Raw genomic sequence first — 14,684 nt, 5'->3', positions numbered from 1 at the left:
TTCTCTCTGTGAGCAACACCCTGTACAAACCAACCAGCTGCCCCAGCCTTATATACAACCCTGATTCAGAACAACCTATCACCCCCATAGAGGAAAAGACGGAGGAAGAAGGGGAGAAAGAGAGGACTGTGGGAGAGGGGGAAGAGAATAGTGTGGTAGAGGGGAAGCAGGAAAGGAGGATAGAAGATGGGACCGAGGACAGGGGGAATGTGGGAGAGGCGACTGAGGAGAGGAAAGTGGAAAGGGAGGAGGAGAAGAGGGTAGGAGGGGAAGAGGAGAGGATGAGGGAGGGCAAGGAAGAGAGTAAAAAAACGGGAGGAGGGGGGGTGAAGAGCACTTGTAGTTTCCAAGATTTGGGCACCGATGTTCGGTTTCGGAGGCGGGGGTTCCACAAGACAACAGAAAGAAGAAACGAGGAAGAAGAAGAAGGAAGAGAAGATGCGAGGGATCGCAGAACAAGAATATTCCAGGCGTCAGGTGAGACAGACAGAAAGAGAAGGAGGAATAAATCAAGAGAAAAGCAGCTCAACACCTAACACAGATTAACATTAGAATATCCTAATTATGGTCTTAATACTCAACACCTAACACAGATTAACATTAGAATATCCTAATTATGATCTTAATACTCAAAACCTAACACAGATTAACATTAGAATATCCTAATTATGATCTTAATACTCAACACATAACACAGATTAACATTAGAATATCCTAATTATGATCTTAATACTCAACACCTAACACAGATTAACATTAGAATATCCTAATTATGATTTTAATACTCAACACCTAACACAGATTAACATTAGAATATCCTAATTATGATCTTAATACTCAACACCTAACACAGATTAACATTAGAATATCCTAATTATGATCTTAATACTCAACACCTAACACAGATTAACATTAGAATATCCTAATTATGATCTTAATACTCAACACCTAACACAGATTAACATTAGAATATCCTAATTATGATCTTAATACTCAACACCTAACACAGATTAACATTAGAATATCCTAATTATGATCTTAATACTCAACTCATTTCATGATCATCTCAATCATGTCAACCTAACCAAACCTTTTAGAACGCCAGACAGAAGAGTTCAACCTTTTTAATTTGAAGACAGTTATACAAATGTTCATTCTTAGTTATTGATACTCACATGAAAAAATACTGTAGTATACTATGGTATAAATACTATATTATAAACCAGGTAGTTCGAGCTCTGAATGCGGATTGTCTGAAAGACGTGGTATACCAGACTATCTAACACTGGTATGACAAAAAATTACTTTTTACTGTTCTATTTACGTTGGTAACCAGTTTATAATAGCAATAAGGTACCTCAGGGGTTTGTGGTATATGGCCAATATACCACGGCTAAGGGCTGTATCCAGGCACTCCTCGATGCGTCCTGCATAAGAACAGCCCTTAGCTATGGTATATTAGCCATATACCACACCCCATTGGGCCTTTTTGCTTAAGTATTCACTGTAGGGTTTTTGCAGACTTTACTGTAGTGTTTTTGCAGAATACTGGAATATTTACTGTAGTATACTGTAGTATTTACAATTAACTATAGTATAAATACTGTAGTAAAAGAACTGTAGTATATACAAAAGTTATTAATGTAGGGTTTTTGCGAATTGTAATATGCTGTAGTATTTACTGGAGTGTTTTTGCTGACTAGTGTTTTTGTGGACATTACTGTAGTATTTACCATAGTATTCTACAGTATACTACAACATTCTATAGTAAGTATTGTAATATTCTATAGTAAACTAGTATTTTTTCATGTGGGATCTCACAAAAATCTTAATGAGATCCAACCTCTGATGCTAACTAACCCAACCTTACAACTGTGGACTTCTGTTCTGCTGTTTAAATTTCCTTATAATCTTGGTGTGAATTTCATCATCAGTTCATTGAAGTGATTTTATGCGGAGACTTACAAGAAACTGCCATCAGCTGAGTCACTGAAATGGGGGAAGGGGGCGGGGGAAAGGGAGGAGGACAGTGTAGGTGGGGACAGAGAGGCAATCCCAGAATCTCGCAATAAATAGGCAGGGTTAGACTGTCTGGAACCAGAACTCATTCCTCCTCCATGACTCTTCTATCCATTCTATCCCAGCTCTGTCTTCAGTTCAGTTTAGAGCACAGCCAGGGGAGTTTTGCAAACAACCCAACCCAAAAAAGTTCTGCCTGTTCTGTAGGCCATATTGGGCTGAGCTGTTCTCAGCCACAGCATATTACATTATTGGGTTATGTTGCTCTATCTCTCTGGATTACACTGGAACCAATATGTTCTGCTTCCAGATGAGGAGGTGAGCGTCAACTGGGGAGACGTGGACCTGAGGTGAGTAGAAGATAGCAGGGGGAGGGAGGGGGCATATGTCATGTTAGTGCACTGGGCTACCACAGTGACAGTTTCATTACATGGTCATATTTTATTTTATGTATAGAGTACAGTTAGATTTGTTGCCTGCCATTTAACCCTAACACTAGGCTGTGTTAGGTAGTGCCCGAGTTAAAATTGTCACGAACTGGCTCAAAGTCTGTAACAAAAAGGGAGACAACGTGAAGATTAGAGATAACAAAAATATATTTATTAACTGAGGTAACGTAAATACAATTAACAATGGTGTGTGTAATCAGTAGTGTAAGTGAGTGGTTGCGTGCATAAATGTGATAATGAGTGGTGTTGAAAGGTGCCAAAGCAAACAAACAAAACGGCCACAAAAATGCCACAAACAAAATCTAACAGTGTGTCTGCATGGAGAGAGTCTCCTCAATGAACGGGGAAGAGGTGTATTTATCCCGGGACCACTCCCGGGCCCAGGTGTGTCGCTGACAACCCTCCCAGCTCCGCCCGCCGACATCCTAATAAGGAAAACAAGAGCAAAGAGAAAGAATACGTCAGAGTGGGAGGGTCGTCACCCCCCCGGGGACCAACAAGGACCCCGGAACACCATACCAGTCACACATACAAATTGACCCAGCCTGCATCCCAAATTGACCCAGGCTGCGTCCCAAATACATGGGGGTACTTGTTCACACTTCCATCTGCCCCAGCTAACCTCATCCTCCCCAGACCTCAACAACCTTTGTGCACAGGAAGCAACCTTTAAGAGGTAAGAAGAAAACGAGACCAGAAGAGAACAGACAGGAGCGACAGAACAGGACAATACCAAACAAAATAAACAATGGTCGGTCACGCAGACATTCAGGAACAAGGCGCACGAGATAGAGCGTCAGCAACAAGCTCCAAGGAAAAGACCGTCTCTGGGTCCTTCTCATTCAATTTTGGCAACAACCGTAAGTTTCTAACAAGACCAAATGTGTCCGGGGCACGACCGAAAGAGGAGCGACCCCTGGGTAAATATGGGTCACCTTCCCAGAGCAAACTCCCCTGAGAGCTTTCCTTCCCTAACCAACTCTAGCCGCTCTTGTTGCAGCTTGATTTTAGCACTCTCCAAATCCTTTTTAAATTCCAATTCCTTTTCATACTTTACCCGATCATACTAGCTGTAACAGAAGCAATTCTTTCTGCTGTTCAAAAAGAAGACTACTAGGGCTAGCAGATGGAGCGGCCATTGAAACGAACCGGGGAGACGGCGAGTCCTCAGCAGAGGAGCCTCAGTGTTAACTTCAAGAATACCACTCTCCATCAGATTGGCCTTCAATATCAACCTAACAGATTTTTAGACGTTTATCACTAATTTCAACCTTGTAGTGTTCACCAATCTTCAATAGCTGTTCTTTAGTACATAATTATAACAGTTCCTCTGATGGAAAGCGAATGAACTCATCTACATTAGACGCCATAGTCACAAGTAAATAAAAAATCTCGCTCTTCCCCTCTGCTGAGCACACCAGACCGGACCACAAGAAGAGAAATGACAATCACACTGGGCACCACAGAAGAGAGATGAGATATATATGGAGCTTCCCCAAAACCTACAATAACTCAACCCTAGTATTCATGCGGGTAATTATGCACTGTAGCCCGCTGGCAAGGAAAAAATAACAATAACATTTATTTTTATAATTAAACACCCAGCACACTGGCAGATTCCCCCAAGCCACGGGTGTGCCCCCGAGACAAGTGCTCAGTCCACAGACTGACACAAATAACAAACAAAATAACCATGCCCAACGTATTCCAAAGTGAAACACGTCACTAAGCCTAACAGGTGGAGAAAAAAGGCTATAGCTCCGGGTAGCAAGTGTCACTACCCTACCCAAATCTCCCACTGAGGTACACAGCTGATTGTACTCACCTCCGCGGACCGATGTCCCAACAGCGAGTAGAGCAAGAGTCTCCAGCCTGGGCAGGGGCTTGGAAACTAACCAAAGTACTCTCTCCAATGCAGCACACAACCAACTATCCATCGCAGTGGCAAGTTTACCAAACAAACAAAGGCAACCAATACTGGGCCTACCAAACATTACAACTCAAAAGCTGTAATCAAAAGATGCAAACAAAGCCCCTACAGAGTTTTCAAACATGAACTCCACGTTTTCTCCCAAACACAATACCTTCCAGATCCACTTGTCACAAACCAGCTCAAAGTCCGTAACAAAAAGGAGACAACGTGGAGATTAGGAATAACAAAAATATATTTATTAACTGAGGTAACATAATTACAATTAACAATGGTGTGTGTAGTCAGTAATCAGTAGTGTAAGTGAGTGGTTGCGTGCATAAATGTGATAATGAGGGGTGTTGAAAGGTGCCAAAACAAACCGTCCACAACCAAAATCTAACCGTGTGTCTGCATGGAGAGAGTCTCCTCAATGAATGGGGAAGAGGTGTATTTATCCCGGGACACAACCGGGCCCAGTTGTGTCCCATGTCGCTGACGACCCTCTCAGCTCCGCCCGCCGACATCCTAATAAGGAAAACAAGAGCAAAGAGAAAGAATACGGCAGACAGAGTGGGAGGGTCGTCACAAAATATACCACACTACTTCTGTAGATGAAGTGTGAACGATTCCCTCTCCTGACTCCTGTCTCTCCCTCTGTCCAGGAATGTCACGGATACCATCAGAATGGATAGGAGGAACTCCAAATTTTACAGTGAGTATCTCTGCTCTACCTCTACTGCTCTACCTCTACCTCTACTGCTCTACCTCTACTCCTCTGCCTCTACCTCTACTGCGCTACGTCTACTGCTCTACCTCTACTGCTCTACCTCTACTGCGCTACGTCTACTGCTCTACCTCTACTGCTCTACCTCTACTGCGCTACGTCTACTGCTCTACCTCTACTGCTCTACCTCTACTGCTCTGCCTCTACCTCTACTGCGCTACGTCTACTGCTCTACCTCTACTGCTCCTCCTCTACCTCTACTGCGCTACGTCTACTGCTCTACCTCTACTGCTCTACCTCTACTGCTCTACCTCCATTGCTTTACCTCCATTGCTTTACCTCTATTGCTCTACCTCTACTGCTCTACCTATATTGCTCTACTGCTCTACCGCTATTGCTCTACCTCAACTGCTCTACCTCTACTGCTCTACCTCTACTGCTCTACCTCTATTGCTCTACCTCTACTGCTCTACCTCTACTGCTCTACCTCTATTGCTCTACCTCTATTGCTCTACCTCTATTGCTCTACCTCTATTGCTCTACCTCTACTGCTCTACCTCTACTGCTCTACCTCTACTGCTCTACCTCTATTGCTCGTGCTCTACCTCTACCTCTACTGCTCTACCTCTATTGCTCTACCTCTATTGCTCTACCTCTACTGCTCTACCTCTATTGCTCTACCTCTATTGCTCTACCTATACTGCTCTACCGCTATTGCTCTACCTCTACTGCTCTACCTCTACTGCTCTACCTCTATTGCTCTACCTCTACTGCTCTACCTCTACTGCTCTACCTCTACTGCTCTACCTCTACTGCTCTACCTCTACCGCTACTGCTCTACCTCTACTGCTCTACCTCTACCTCTACTGCTCTACCTCTACTGCTCTGCCTCTACCTCTACTGCTCTGCCTCTACCTCTACTGCGCTACGTCTACTGCTCTACCTCTACTGCTCTGCCTCTACCTCTACTGCGCTACGTCTACTGCTCTACCTCTACTGCTCCTCCTCTACCTCTACTGCGCTACGTCTATTGCTCTGCCTCTACTGCTCTGCCTCTACTGCTCTACCTCTACTGCTCTACCTCTACTGCTCTACCTCTACTGCTCCTCCTCTACCTCTACTGCACTACGTCTACTGCACTACGTCTACTGCTCTACCTCTACTGCTCTACCTCTACTGCTCTACCTCTACTGCTCTACCTCTATTTCTCTACCTCTACTGCTCTACCTATACTGCTCTACCGCTATTGCTCTACCTCTACTGCTCTACCTCTACTGCTCTACCTCTATTGCTCTACCTCTATTGCTCTACCTCTATTGCTCTACCTCTACTGCTCTACCTCTATTGCTCTACCTCTACTGCTCTACCTCTACTGCTCTGCCTCTACCTCTACTGCTCTGCCTCTACCTCTACTGCTCTACCTCTACTGCTCTACCTCTATTGCTCTACCTCTATTGCTCTACTGCTCTACCGCTATTGCTCTACCTCTACTGCTCTACCTCTACTGCTCTACCTCTATTGCTCTACCTCTACTGCTCTACCTCTATTGCTCTACCTCTATTGCTCTACCTCTACTGCTCTACCTCTACCTCTACTGCTCTACCTCTACTGCTCTACCTCTACCTCTACCTCTACTGCTCTACCTCTACTGCTCTACCTCTATTGCTCTACCTCTACTGCTCTGCCTCTACCTCTACTGCGCTACGTCTACTGCTCTACCTCTACTGCTCTACCTCTACTGCTCTGCCTCTACCTCTACTGCGCTACGTCTACTGCTCTACCTCTACTGCTCCTCCTCTACCTCTACTGCGCTACCTCTATTGCTCTACCTCTACTGCTCTACCTCTATTGCTCTACCTCTACTGCTCTACCTCTATTGCTCTACCTCTACTGCTCTACCTCTACTGCTCTACCTCTACTTCTACTGCTCTACCTCTACTGCTCTTCCTCTACTGCTCTACCTCTACTGCTCTACCTCTACTGCTCTACCTCTATTGCTCTACCTCTACTGCTCTACCTCTATTGCTCTACCTCTACTGCTCTACCTCTATTGCTCTACCTCTACTGATCTACATCTACCTCTACTGCTCTACCTCTACTGCTCTACCTCTACTGCTCTACCTCTACTGCTCTACCTCTACTTCTACTGCTCTACCTCTACTGCTCTTCCTCTACTGCTCTACCTCTACTGCTCTACCTCTACTGCTCTACCTCTATTGCTCTACCTCTATTGCTCTACCTCTACTGCTCTACCTCTATTGCTCTACCTCTATTGCTCTACCTCTACTGATCTACATCTACCTCTACTGCTCTACCTCTACTGCTCTACCTCTATTGCTCTACCTCTACTGCTCTACCTCTATTGCTCTACCTCTATTGCTCTACCTCTATTGCTCTACCTCTACTGCTCTACCGCTATTGCTCTACCTCTACTGCTCTACCTCTACTGCTCTACCTCTACTGCTCTACCTCTATTGCTCTACCTCTACTGCTCTACCTCTATTGCTCTACCTCTACTGCTCTACCTCTACTGCTCTGCCTCTACCTCTACTGCTCTGCCTCTACCTCTACTGCTCTACCTCTACTGCTCTACCTCTATTGCTCTACCTCTATTGCTCTACCTCTATTGCTCTACTGCTCTACCGCTATTGCTCTACCTCTACTGCTCTACCTCTACTGCTCTACCTCTATTGCTCTACCTCTACTGCTCTACCTCTACTGCTCTACCTCTATTGCTCTACCTCTACTGCTCTACCTCTACCTCTACTGCTCTACCTCTACTGCTCTACCTCTACCTCTACCTCTACTGCTCTACCTCTACTGCTCTACCTCTATTGCTCTACCTCTACTGCTCTGCCTCTACCTCTACTGCGCTACGTCTACTGCTCTACCTCTACTGCTCTACCTCTACTGCTCTACCTCTACTGCTCTGCCTCTACCTCTACTGCTCTGCCTCTACCTCTACTGCGCTACGTCTACTGCTCTACCTCTACTGCTCTACCTCTACTGCTCTGCCTCTACCTCTACTGCGCTACGTCTACTGCTCTACCTCTACTGCTCCTCCTCTACCTCTACTGCGCTACCTCTATTGCTCTACCTCTATTGCTCTACCTCTATTGCTCTACCTCTACTGCTCTACCTCTATTGCTCTACCTCTATTGCTCTACCTCTATTGCTCTACCTCTACTGATCTACATCTACCTCTACTGCTCTACCTCTACTTCTACTGCTCTACCTCTACTGCTCTTCCTCTACTGCTCTACCTCTATTGCTCTACCTCTATTGCTCTACCTCTATTGCTCTACCTCTACTGCTCTACCTCTATTGCTCTACCTCTACTGATCTACATCTACCTCTACTGCTCTACCTCTACTGCTCTACCTCTATTGCTCTACCTCTACTGCTCACCTCTATTGCTCTACCTCTATTGATCTACATCTACCTCTACTGCTCTACCTCTACTGCTCTACCTCTATTTTTCTACCTCTACTGCTCTACCTCTACTGCTCTGCCTCTACTGCTCTACCTCTACTGCTCTGCCTCTACTGCTCTACCTCTACTGCTCTACCTCTACTGCTCTGCCTCTACTGCTCTACCTCTACTGCTATACCTCTGCTGCTCTGTCTCTGCTGCTATACCTCTCTTTTCTCTCCTTCATCCCTGAGGCACTCACATCCACTTTCACACATCCACTTCTCTGAAATGTATTTTATATGTAATAATATGATAATAATGTTAGTTCAATAGCACCTTTAATGCTACAATGAGCAGAGAGAGCTAGTCTTGTGTTTATGGCTATGTAGGTATGGAATCTGTGAAGGTATTCTAGGTTGACTACGCTCCTTGTAATTTGAAATGAAAAAGTCAGTAAAATCAAACAAGATACTTCCACAGACAGATATCATCTGCCAGTAAGGGTGCTGTCAAACAAGATACTTCCACAGACAGATATCATCTGCCAGTAAGGGTGCTGTTAAACAAGATACTTCCACAGACAGATATCATCTGCCAGTAAGGGTGCTGTTAAACAAGATACTTCCACAGACAGATATCATCTGCCAGTAAGGGTACTGTTAAACAAGATACTTCCACAGACAGATATCATCTGCCAGTAAGGGTGCTGTTAAACAAGATACTTCCACAGACAGATATCATCTGCCAGTAAGGGTGCTGTTAAACAAGATACTTCCACAGACAGATATCATCTGCCAGTAAGGGTGCTGTTAAACAAGATACTTCCACAGACAGATATAATCTGCCAGTAAGGGTGCTGTTAAACAAGATACTTCCACAGACAGATATCATCTGCCAGTAAGGGTGCTGTTAAACAAGATACTTCCACAGACAGATATCATCTGCCAGTAAGGGTGCTGTTAAACAAGATACTTCCACAGACAGATATCATCTGCCAGTAAAGGTGCTGTTAAACAAACATGTCCACAGACAGATTGAATCTGAGACTAGATATGACTGTATAGCAGTGTACTGTGAGTCCCAAGACAGACTTCTTCCTGTGAATGGCTTACTCATATATACAGTGTGTGCTTGATCCCTTTCTGTATTTTCCCAGATTGTTTTCCAGCTCAAACATGTTGTAGGTTTATTCCATGGAACCTATAAACTGTAGGATTTCATTTTCAGTTCTGCTTTCCGACCCAATCATTTAAACATACCAAAATGGCAGCAGGTTTGCAGGCCTATGAGTCATGGTGAAATTTTATGAAATGGGGTGTGTGTGTGTGTGTGTGTGTGTGTGTGTGTGTGTGTGTGTGTGTGTGTGTGTGTGTGTGTGTGTGTGTGTGTGTGTGTGTGTGTGTGCGTGTGTGTGTGTGCTTGCGCTCAAGGGCCACAGGCAGGTTTGTGCAGGTATTCATATCTCTTAACGCCAATTAAAACCAACTGTTGCTGCTACAGCATAGCATTCCAAGAAGTGTAAAATGCAATCCATACACTCTGGCTAACCCACTTCTCTGTCTCTCTATACCTCTACCTTTTCATCTATACCTATTCTGTCCCTGTCTAACTTCTCTCTCTCTTACTCTACTCATCTCTCTCGTCACATCTCTTTGCCTCCCCTCCACCTCTACTCCTTTCTCTCTCTTCCCTTTCCCTCCTTTCCTCCCTTCCTCCTCTCCCTCACCCCCTCTCAGATTCCCAGCTCTACCAGGAGTACAGTGAGACAGCTCAGAACAGGGAGATCCTCAGTCAGTCTTGCTCTGACGCCCTCTCCATCTACGAGGAGCTCCCTGTCCACCTGTCCCCCGTACCCTCCTCCCTGGCCCCCTCGCTCCCTCCGGCCCGCAGGCCCTTACCCCGTCTCCCCCCAGTCATCCACCCCCACTCTCTGTCCCACTCTGGCTCTAACTCCAGTGGCACCAGTGCCAAGTTCCTTCCCGTACCACAGCCGCCCCAGGCCCCCCCGGCCAGGACTTCCTCTCCCCGCCTCTCCGTCTCCCTCACCCAGTCCCCCAGCTTGTGGCAGGAGATCCCTGAGGTCAGGAACAGTGCTGAGTTTGGGGAGCTGACTGACAACCAGAGACGCCTGCAGGAGGTAAACAAAAACAAACAGTTGACCCTTCAACCAGCGATGTCGATGATGACATTTGCCAGGGGCCTAGTAGCTAATGTAGATTTTTTGGAGCCTGGATCTATGGGTCCTCTGGGTATTTGGAACAGTGCCTGTAATCCCCCCTCTCCCCCCCTCTCCTCTTCCTTTCTTCTTCCTGTCAGGTGCAGTTTGAGGTTGTAACTTCAGAAGCGTCGTACTGTCGTAGTCTGGATATTGTGGTGGATCACTTTGTCAAGTCTAAGCAGCTCGGGGAGCTGTTGACTACTCAGGACAGGAGCTGGCTGTTCTCCAGGCTGGCTGATGTCCGAGCCATCAGCCACAGGTGAGAGGACTGGGACTTATTTGTTTGCTCCTCACACTAGCAAACCCACAGGCTGAATGTCACAGGACCTCTCTATGCCCCTCTTTATCTTTTTTCTGTCAACGTTTACCTCATAGTCCTTCTCTGTATTTGTTGTTCTCGTAGTTTTCTGTCGAAGCTGGAAGAGAGGGTAGAATCTGATATGATGCACTTCACCGTGTGTGACATCATCGCTCGCCACTGTCAACGCTTCAAGAAGGTCTACGTGCCCTACCTCACCAACCAATCATATCAGGATGCCACTTACCAGAGACTCATGTGAGTCCTCCCCCAGGGTTCACTGACTGGCCAGACTCTTTCTGACACTCTTTGTATTACTGCACGTATATACGTGTTTACGTTGACTTACAAACAGCACCTTCTTTCTCTCTCTCTGTCTGCCCTGCAGGGATGAGAACCATGGGTTCAGGCGGGTAGTGGAGAAGTTGGAACGCGGTCCAGTGTGTCAGCGTCTTCCTCTTCGCTCCTTCCTCATCCTCCCCTTCCAGAGGATCACACGAATCAAACTCCTTGTGCAGGTGTGTTTGTGTGTTTGTGTGACTGTGTGTATGTTTTAAGTGCACAATCTAAGTATGCGACTCCTTATAATCCTCTCTTCGACTCGGTCTCACTCTCCCCTTCTCAATCTCGCTCATCCTCCCCATTTCTCTCTGTATTTTTGCCTCAGAACATTGTGAAGAGAACAGCCCAAGGCACAGAGGAGGAGGTCCAGGCCATCAAAGCTATGAAGCTACTGGAGAGGGTATATTACACCCCCCCTCCTCCTTCTGGTTGTGCACTGTTACATGATGTAGCCAAGAGATAACTGTTAACCATCTCTCTTCTCTCCCTCTCTCCCTCGGTCCTTCAGTTGATCCAGGAGAGCAATGACAGTATTACTCAAATGAAGAGCATTGAGTCGCTGGTCTCTCTCAGTGCCAGAGTGGACTTTGAATGCAGGGTGAGTAATAAACTACATCTCCCATGATCCCCTGCTTTACATGCTGTCCCTTGAACATATCAGTGTTGAACTGATCACAATAACAAGTTACAATACAAGTACAGCAGCAAGCTTTAACCGAGTTTAACCTATGTGTGTGTGTTGTAGACTCTCCCCCTGGTCAGTCAGTCTCGTAGGCTGGTGAGAGAGGGACCGGTGACTGAGATGATGGATTTCTCTCTGAAGGAGACAGAGAGGAGTGTTTACCTTCACCTTTTCAATGACTACCTGCTGCTGTCGCTGAACAAAGAGTGAGTCCCCTCAGACAAACACACTCACACAACCAAAGCAAACCAAGCATTAGGAAATCTAGACTGATATCACTTTTTATTGACAAGTTTTTCAATGTTCTCATCATTGGGCATTATTAACTCTCCACTCCTCTTCTCTCCTTCTCCCTCGTTCTAGAGGGGGCAGGTTCACGGTGATAGACCATGCTCCAGTGTCAGAACTGAGAGCTGAGAACTGTCGGGTCAAACTGCACTCTCTAGAGAAGAACCTTTTCCGCCTCCACCTTAACAAGAAAGCCCTGCTACTTAGCACCGACACACAGTAAGACAGAGAGGGTTGTGTGTGTGTGGGTGTGTGCCTGTGTGTGTGTTACAAAGAATGAGAGTAGTTTAATCCACAGGTGTGTGTGATTGTGTGTAAAAAGTGTGTTTTCTTGTGATCTTTCAGAGGTGATAAACTGCGTTGGATCTCAGCTGTCTCCAGGCCCCATCCTGTTATTGACTACTCTACAGCACAAGGTGGGTTGAAAGTTGCTATATTGCCATCCAGCCTAGCATGGCCAGACAATGGGGACATCTTGACCCTCATGACCCTGCTGTATTTGTCCTCTGACCCGCTCTCCCACTCACAGACTTCACACAGATGCAGTGCGTCCGAGCCTTCGTTGCCCACCAACCAGACGAGCTGTCCCTGGAGAAGGCAGAGGTCATTCTCGTCCACCAGCAGAGCAGCGACGGTAAGGAGGACAGTACCACCCACTTCCTGATTGGTTGTGGGAATACACAACATCTCCATACCTCACTGTTATTGAGTGCTAAAAATGTGTTGCTTTTTTAGTTGCTTTTTGTTAAAACTCTTTCCCTTCTCTCCCTCCTCTTTCCTCTCCCCCTCCCTGTTTCCCTCTCTCGCTCTCTCCCTCTCCCTCTATCTATCATTCCTCAGGTTGGGTGGAGGGGACCAGGCTGTCAGACAGACACAGAGGATGGACTCCTGAGTCCCACTTGGAAACCATAGCCAGCCTCAGGGTCCGACAGCGCAACCTGTTGGACGCTCTAAAAATTACCACAGCCACGGCTGCAGTTTGACAAACCAACCACTGCCTGACTACGCTGGGGGAATCCTAGTCACTGTGTTACTGGGGACATATGGATTTGGACAGTGGATGAAACATAGTGTTTCAGACTGGAGTTGTCCCTCCCGGCCTCACCCTGCTTATTGGGGATGAATGGCAAGGGGATGAATGGCGTTAGAGGGGGTGCCTTAGAGATAGGCACTGGACTGACATGAATACCTTTAACACTTACAGGAGTGTCAACGTAAATGATTGGAGGGGTTTGGAGGTGCCTGGGAGTGTCTAGGGTAGCCTTGTAAATCAAACCCTGGCAATGAATGTCGATGGACTGTTACAGGATCATTTGGAAATCAGCCATCTAAGAACATCAGTGGATTGAGGACCTGTAGCCCCGGAGAAGTACAGAAGTTTCTCCATAACTACTTTACTTGGGGACATGGTATGGGGCCTCCCGAGTGGCGCAGCGGTCTAAGACACTGCATCGCAGTGCTAGAGGCAGACCTGGGTTCGATCCCAGGCTGTGTTGCAGCCGGCCGCGACCGGGAGACCCATGAGGCGGCACACAATTGGCCCAGCGTCCTCCGGGTTAGCTGGCCGGGATGTCCTTGTCCCATCGCGCTCTAGTGCCTCCTTGTGGCAGGTCGGGCGCATGCACGCTGACTTTGGTCGCCAATTGTGCGGTGTTTCCTCCTACACATTGGTGTGGCTGGCTTCTGGGTTAAGCCAGCAGTGTGTCAAGAAGCAGTTTCGGAAGACACATGGCTCTCGACCTTCGCCTCTCCCGAGTCCGTACAGGAGTTGCAGCGATGGGACAAGACTGTAACTACCAATGGGATATCATGAAAAAGGGGTAAAAAATACAACAACAAAAATAAGACATGGTATGATACACCATGGCAGTGTTTTGCAATAGAGGTGTTTGTCTTTGAACAAAATGTTTCTATATATTCAGGGCAATGTATTATTTGTGTATATTACAAAGATTTTATAAATGACTTTTAAAAATAGGTGCAATTATCAAAATAAGCTGTTCTGTCTGTGTTGAGGAAACTGAGAAGTATGCTTTGGAAATAAATGGCCTATGTGAAATACTTTTTCATTTTCTGACTTTTGTTTTTGATAACAAATAGAGAACAGCAGGAGAACTTGGCTACGCCATAGACTTTAGGCCTAAAATCAATAGCAGACCCTGGTCAAAGGACTTAGATAGACTGAACACAACTACGTTTACAGCCCTGACTTAAAGCGTACTTTTTACAGGACAAATGGTATGCAACGTCTGGCACGTCTGGCACGTAGAGGAAACAGCTCCTGGCCCAGTTTTCCAACAATTTAATTGGTTGACTACAACGTAATTCAAGCAAAAAC

General features: G+C 46.1%; 1 protein-coding gene across 1 annotated transcript; it reads left to right on the top strand.

Moving 5' to 3' along the window:
• Positions 1-267: 267 nt before the first annotated feature.
• Positions 268-13,855, top strand: LOC120048700 (rho guanine nucleotide exchange factor 5-like). Its single transcript, XM_038994858.1, has 14 exons — positions 268-477; positions 2,330-2,369; positions 5,043-5,092; positions 10,255-10,655; positions 10,835-10,995; positions 11,140-11,292; positions 11,423-11,552; positions 11,702-11,776; positions 11,885-11,974; positions 12,122-12,264; positions 12,422-12,565; positions 12,692-12,762; positions 12,876-12,980; positions 13,187-13,855. Exons 1-14 carry the CDS (start codon positions 282-284, stop codon positions 13,327-13,329), a joined length of 1,902 nt encoding a protein of 633 aa, XP_038850786.1. The 5' UTR covers positions 268-281; the 3' UTR covers positions 13,330-13,855.
• Positions 13,856-14,684: the final 829 nt, after the last annotated feature.

The sequence above is a fragment of the Salvelinus namaycush genome, chromosome 5 (assembly GCF_016432855.1).
Source record: "Salvelinus namaycush isolate Seneca chromosome 5, SaNama_1.0, whole genome shotgun sequence".
NCBI lineage: Eukaryota > Metazoa > Chordata > Actinopteri > Salmoniformes > Salmonidae > Salvelinus > Salvelinus namaycush.
This window is presented reverse-complemented; position numbering and strand designations above follow the sequence as displayed.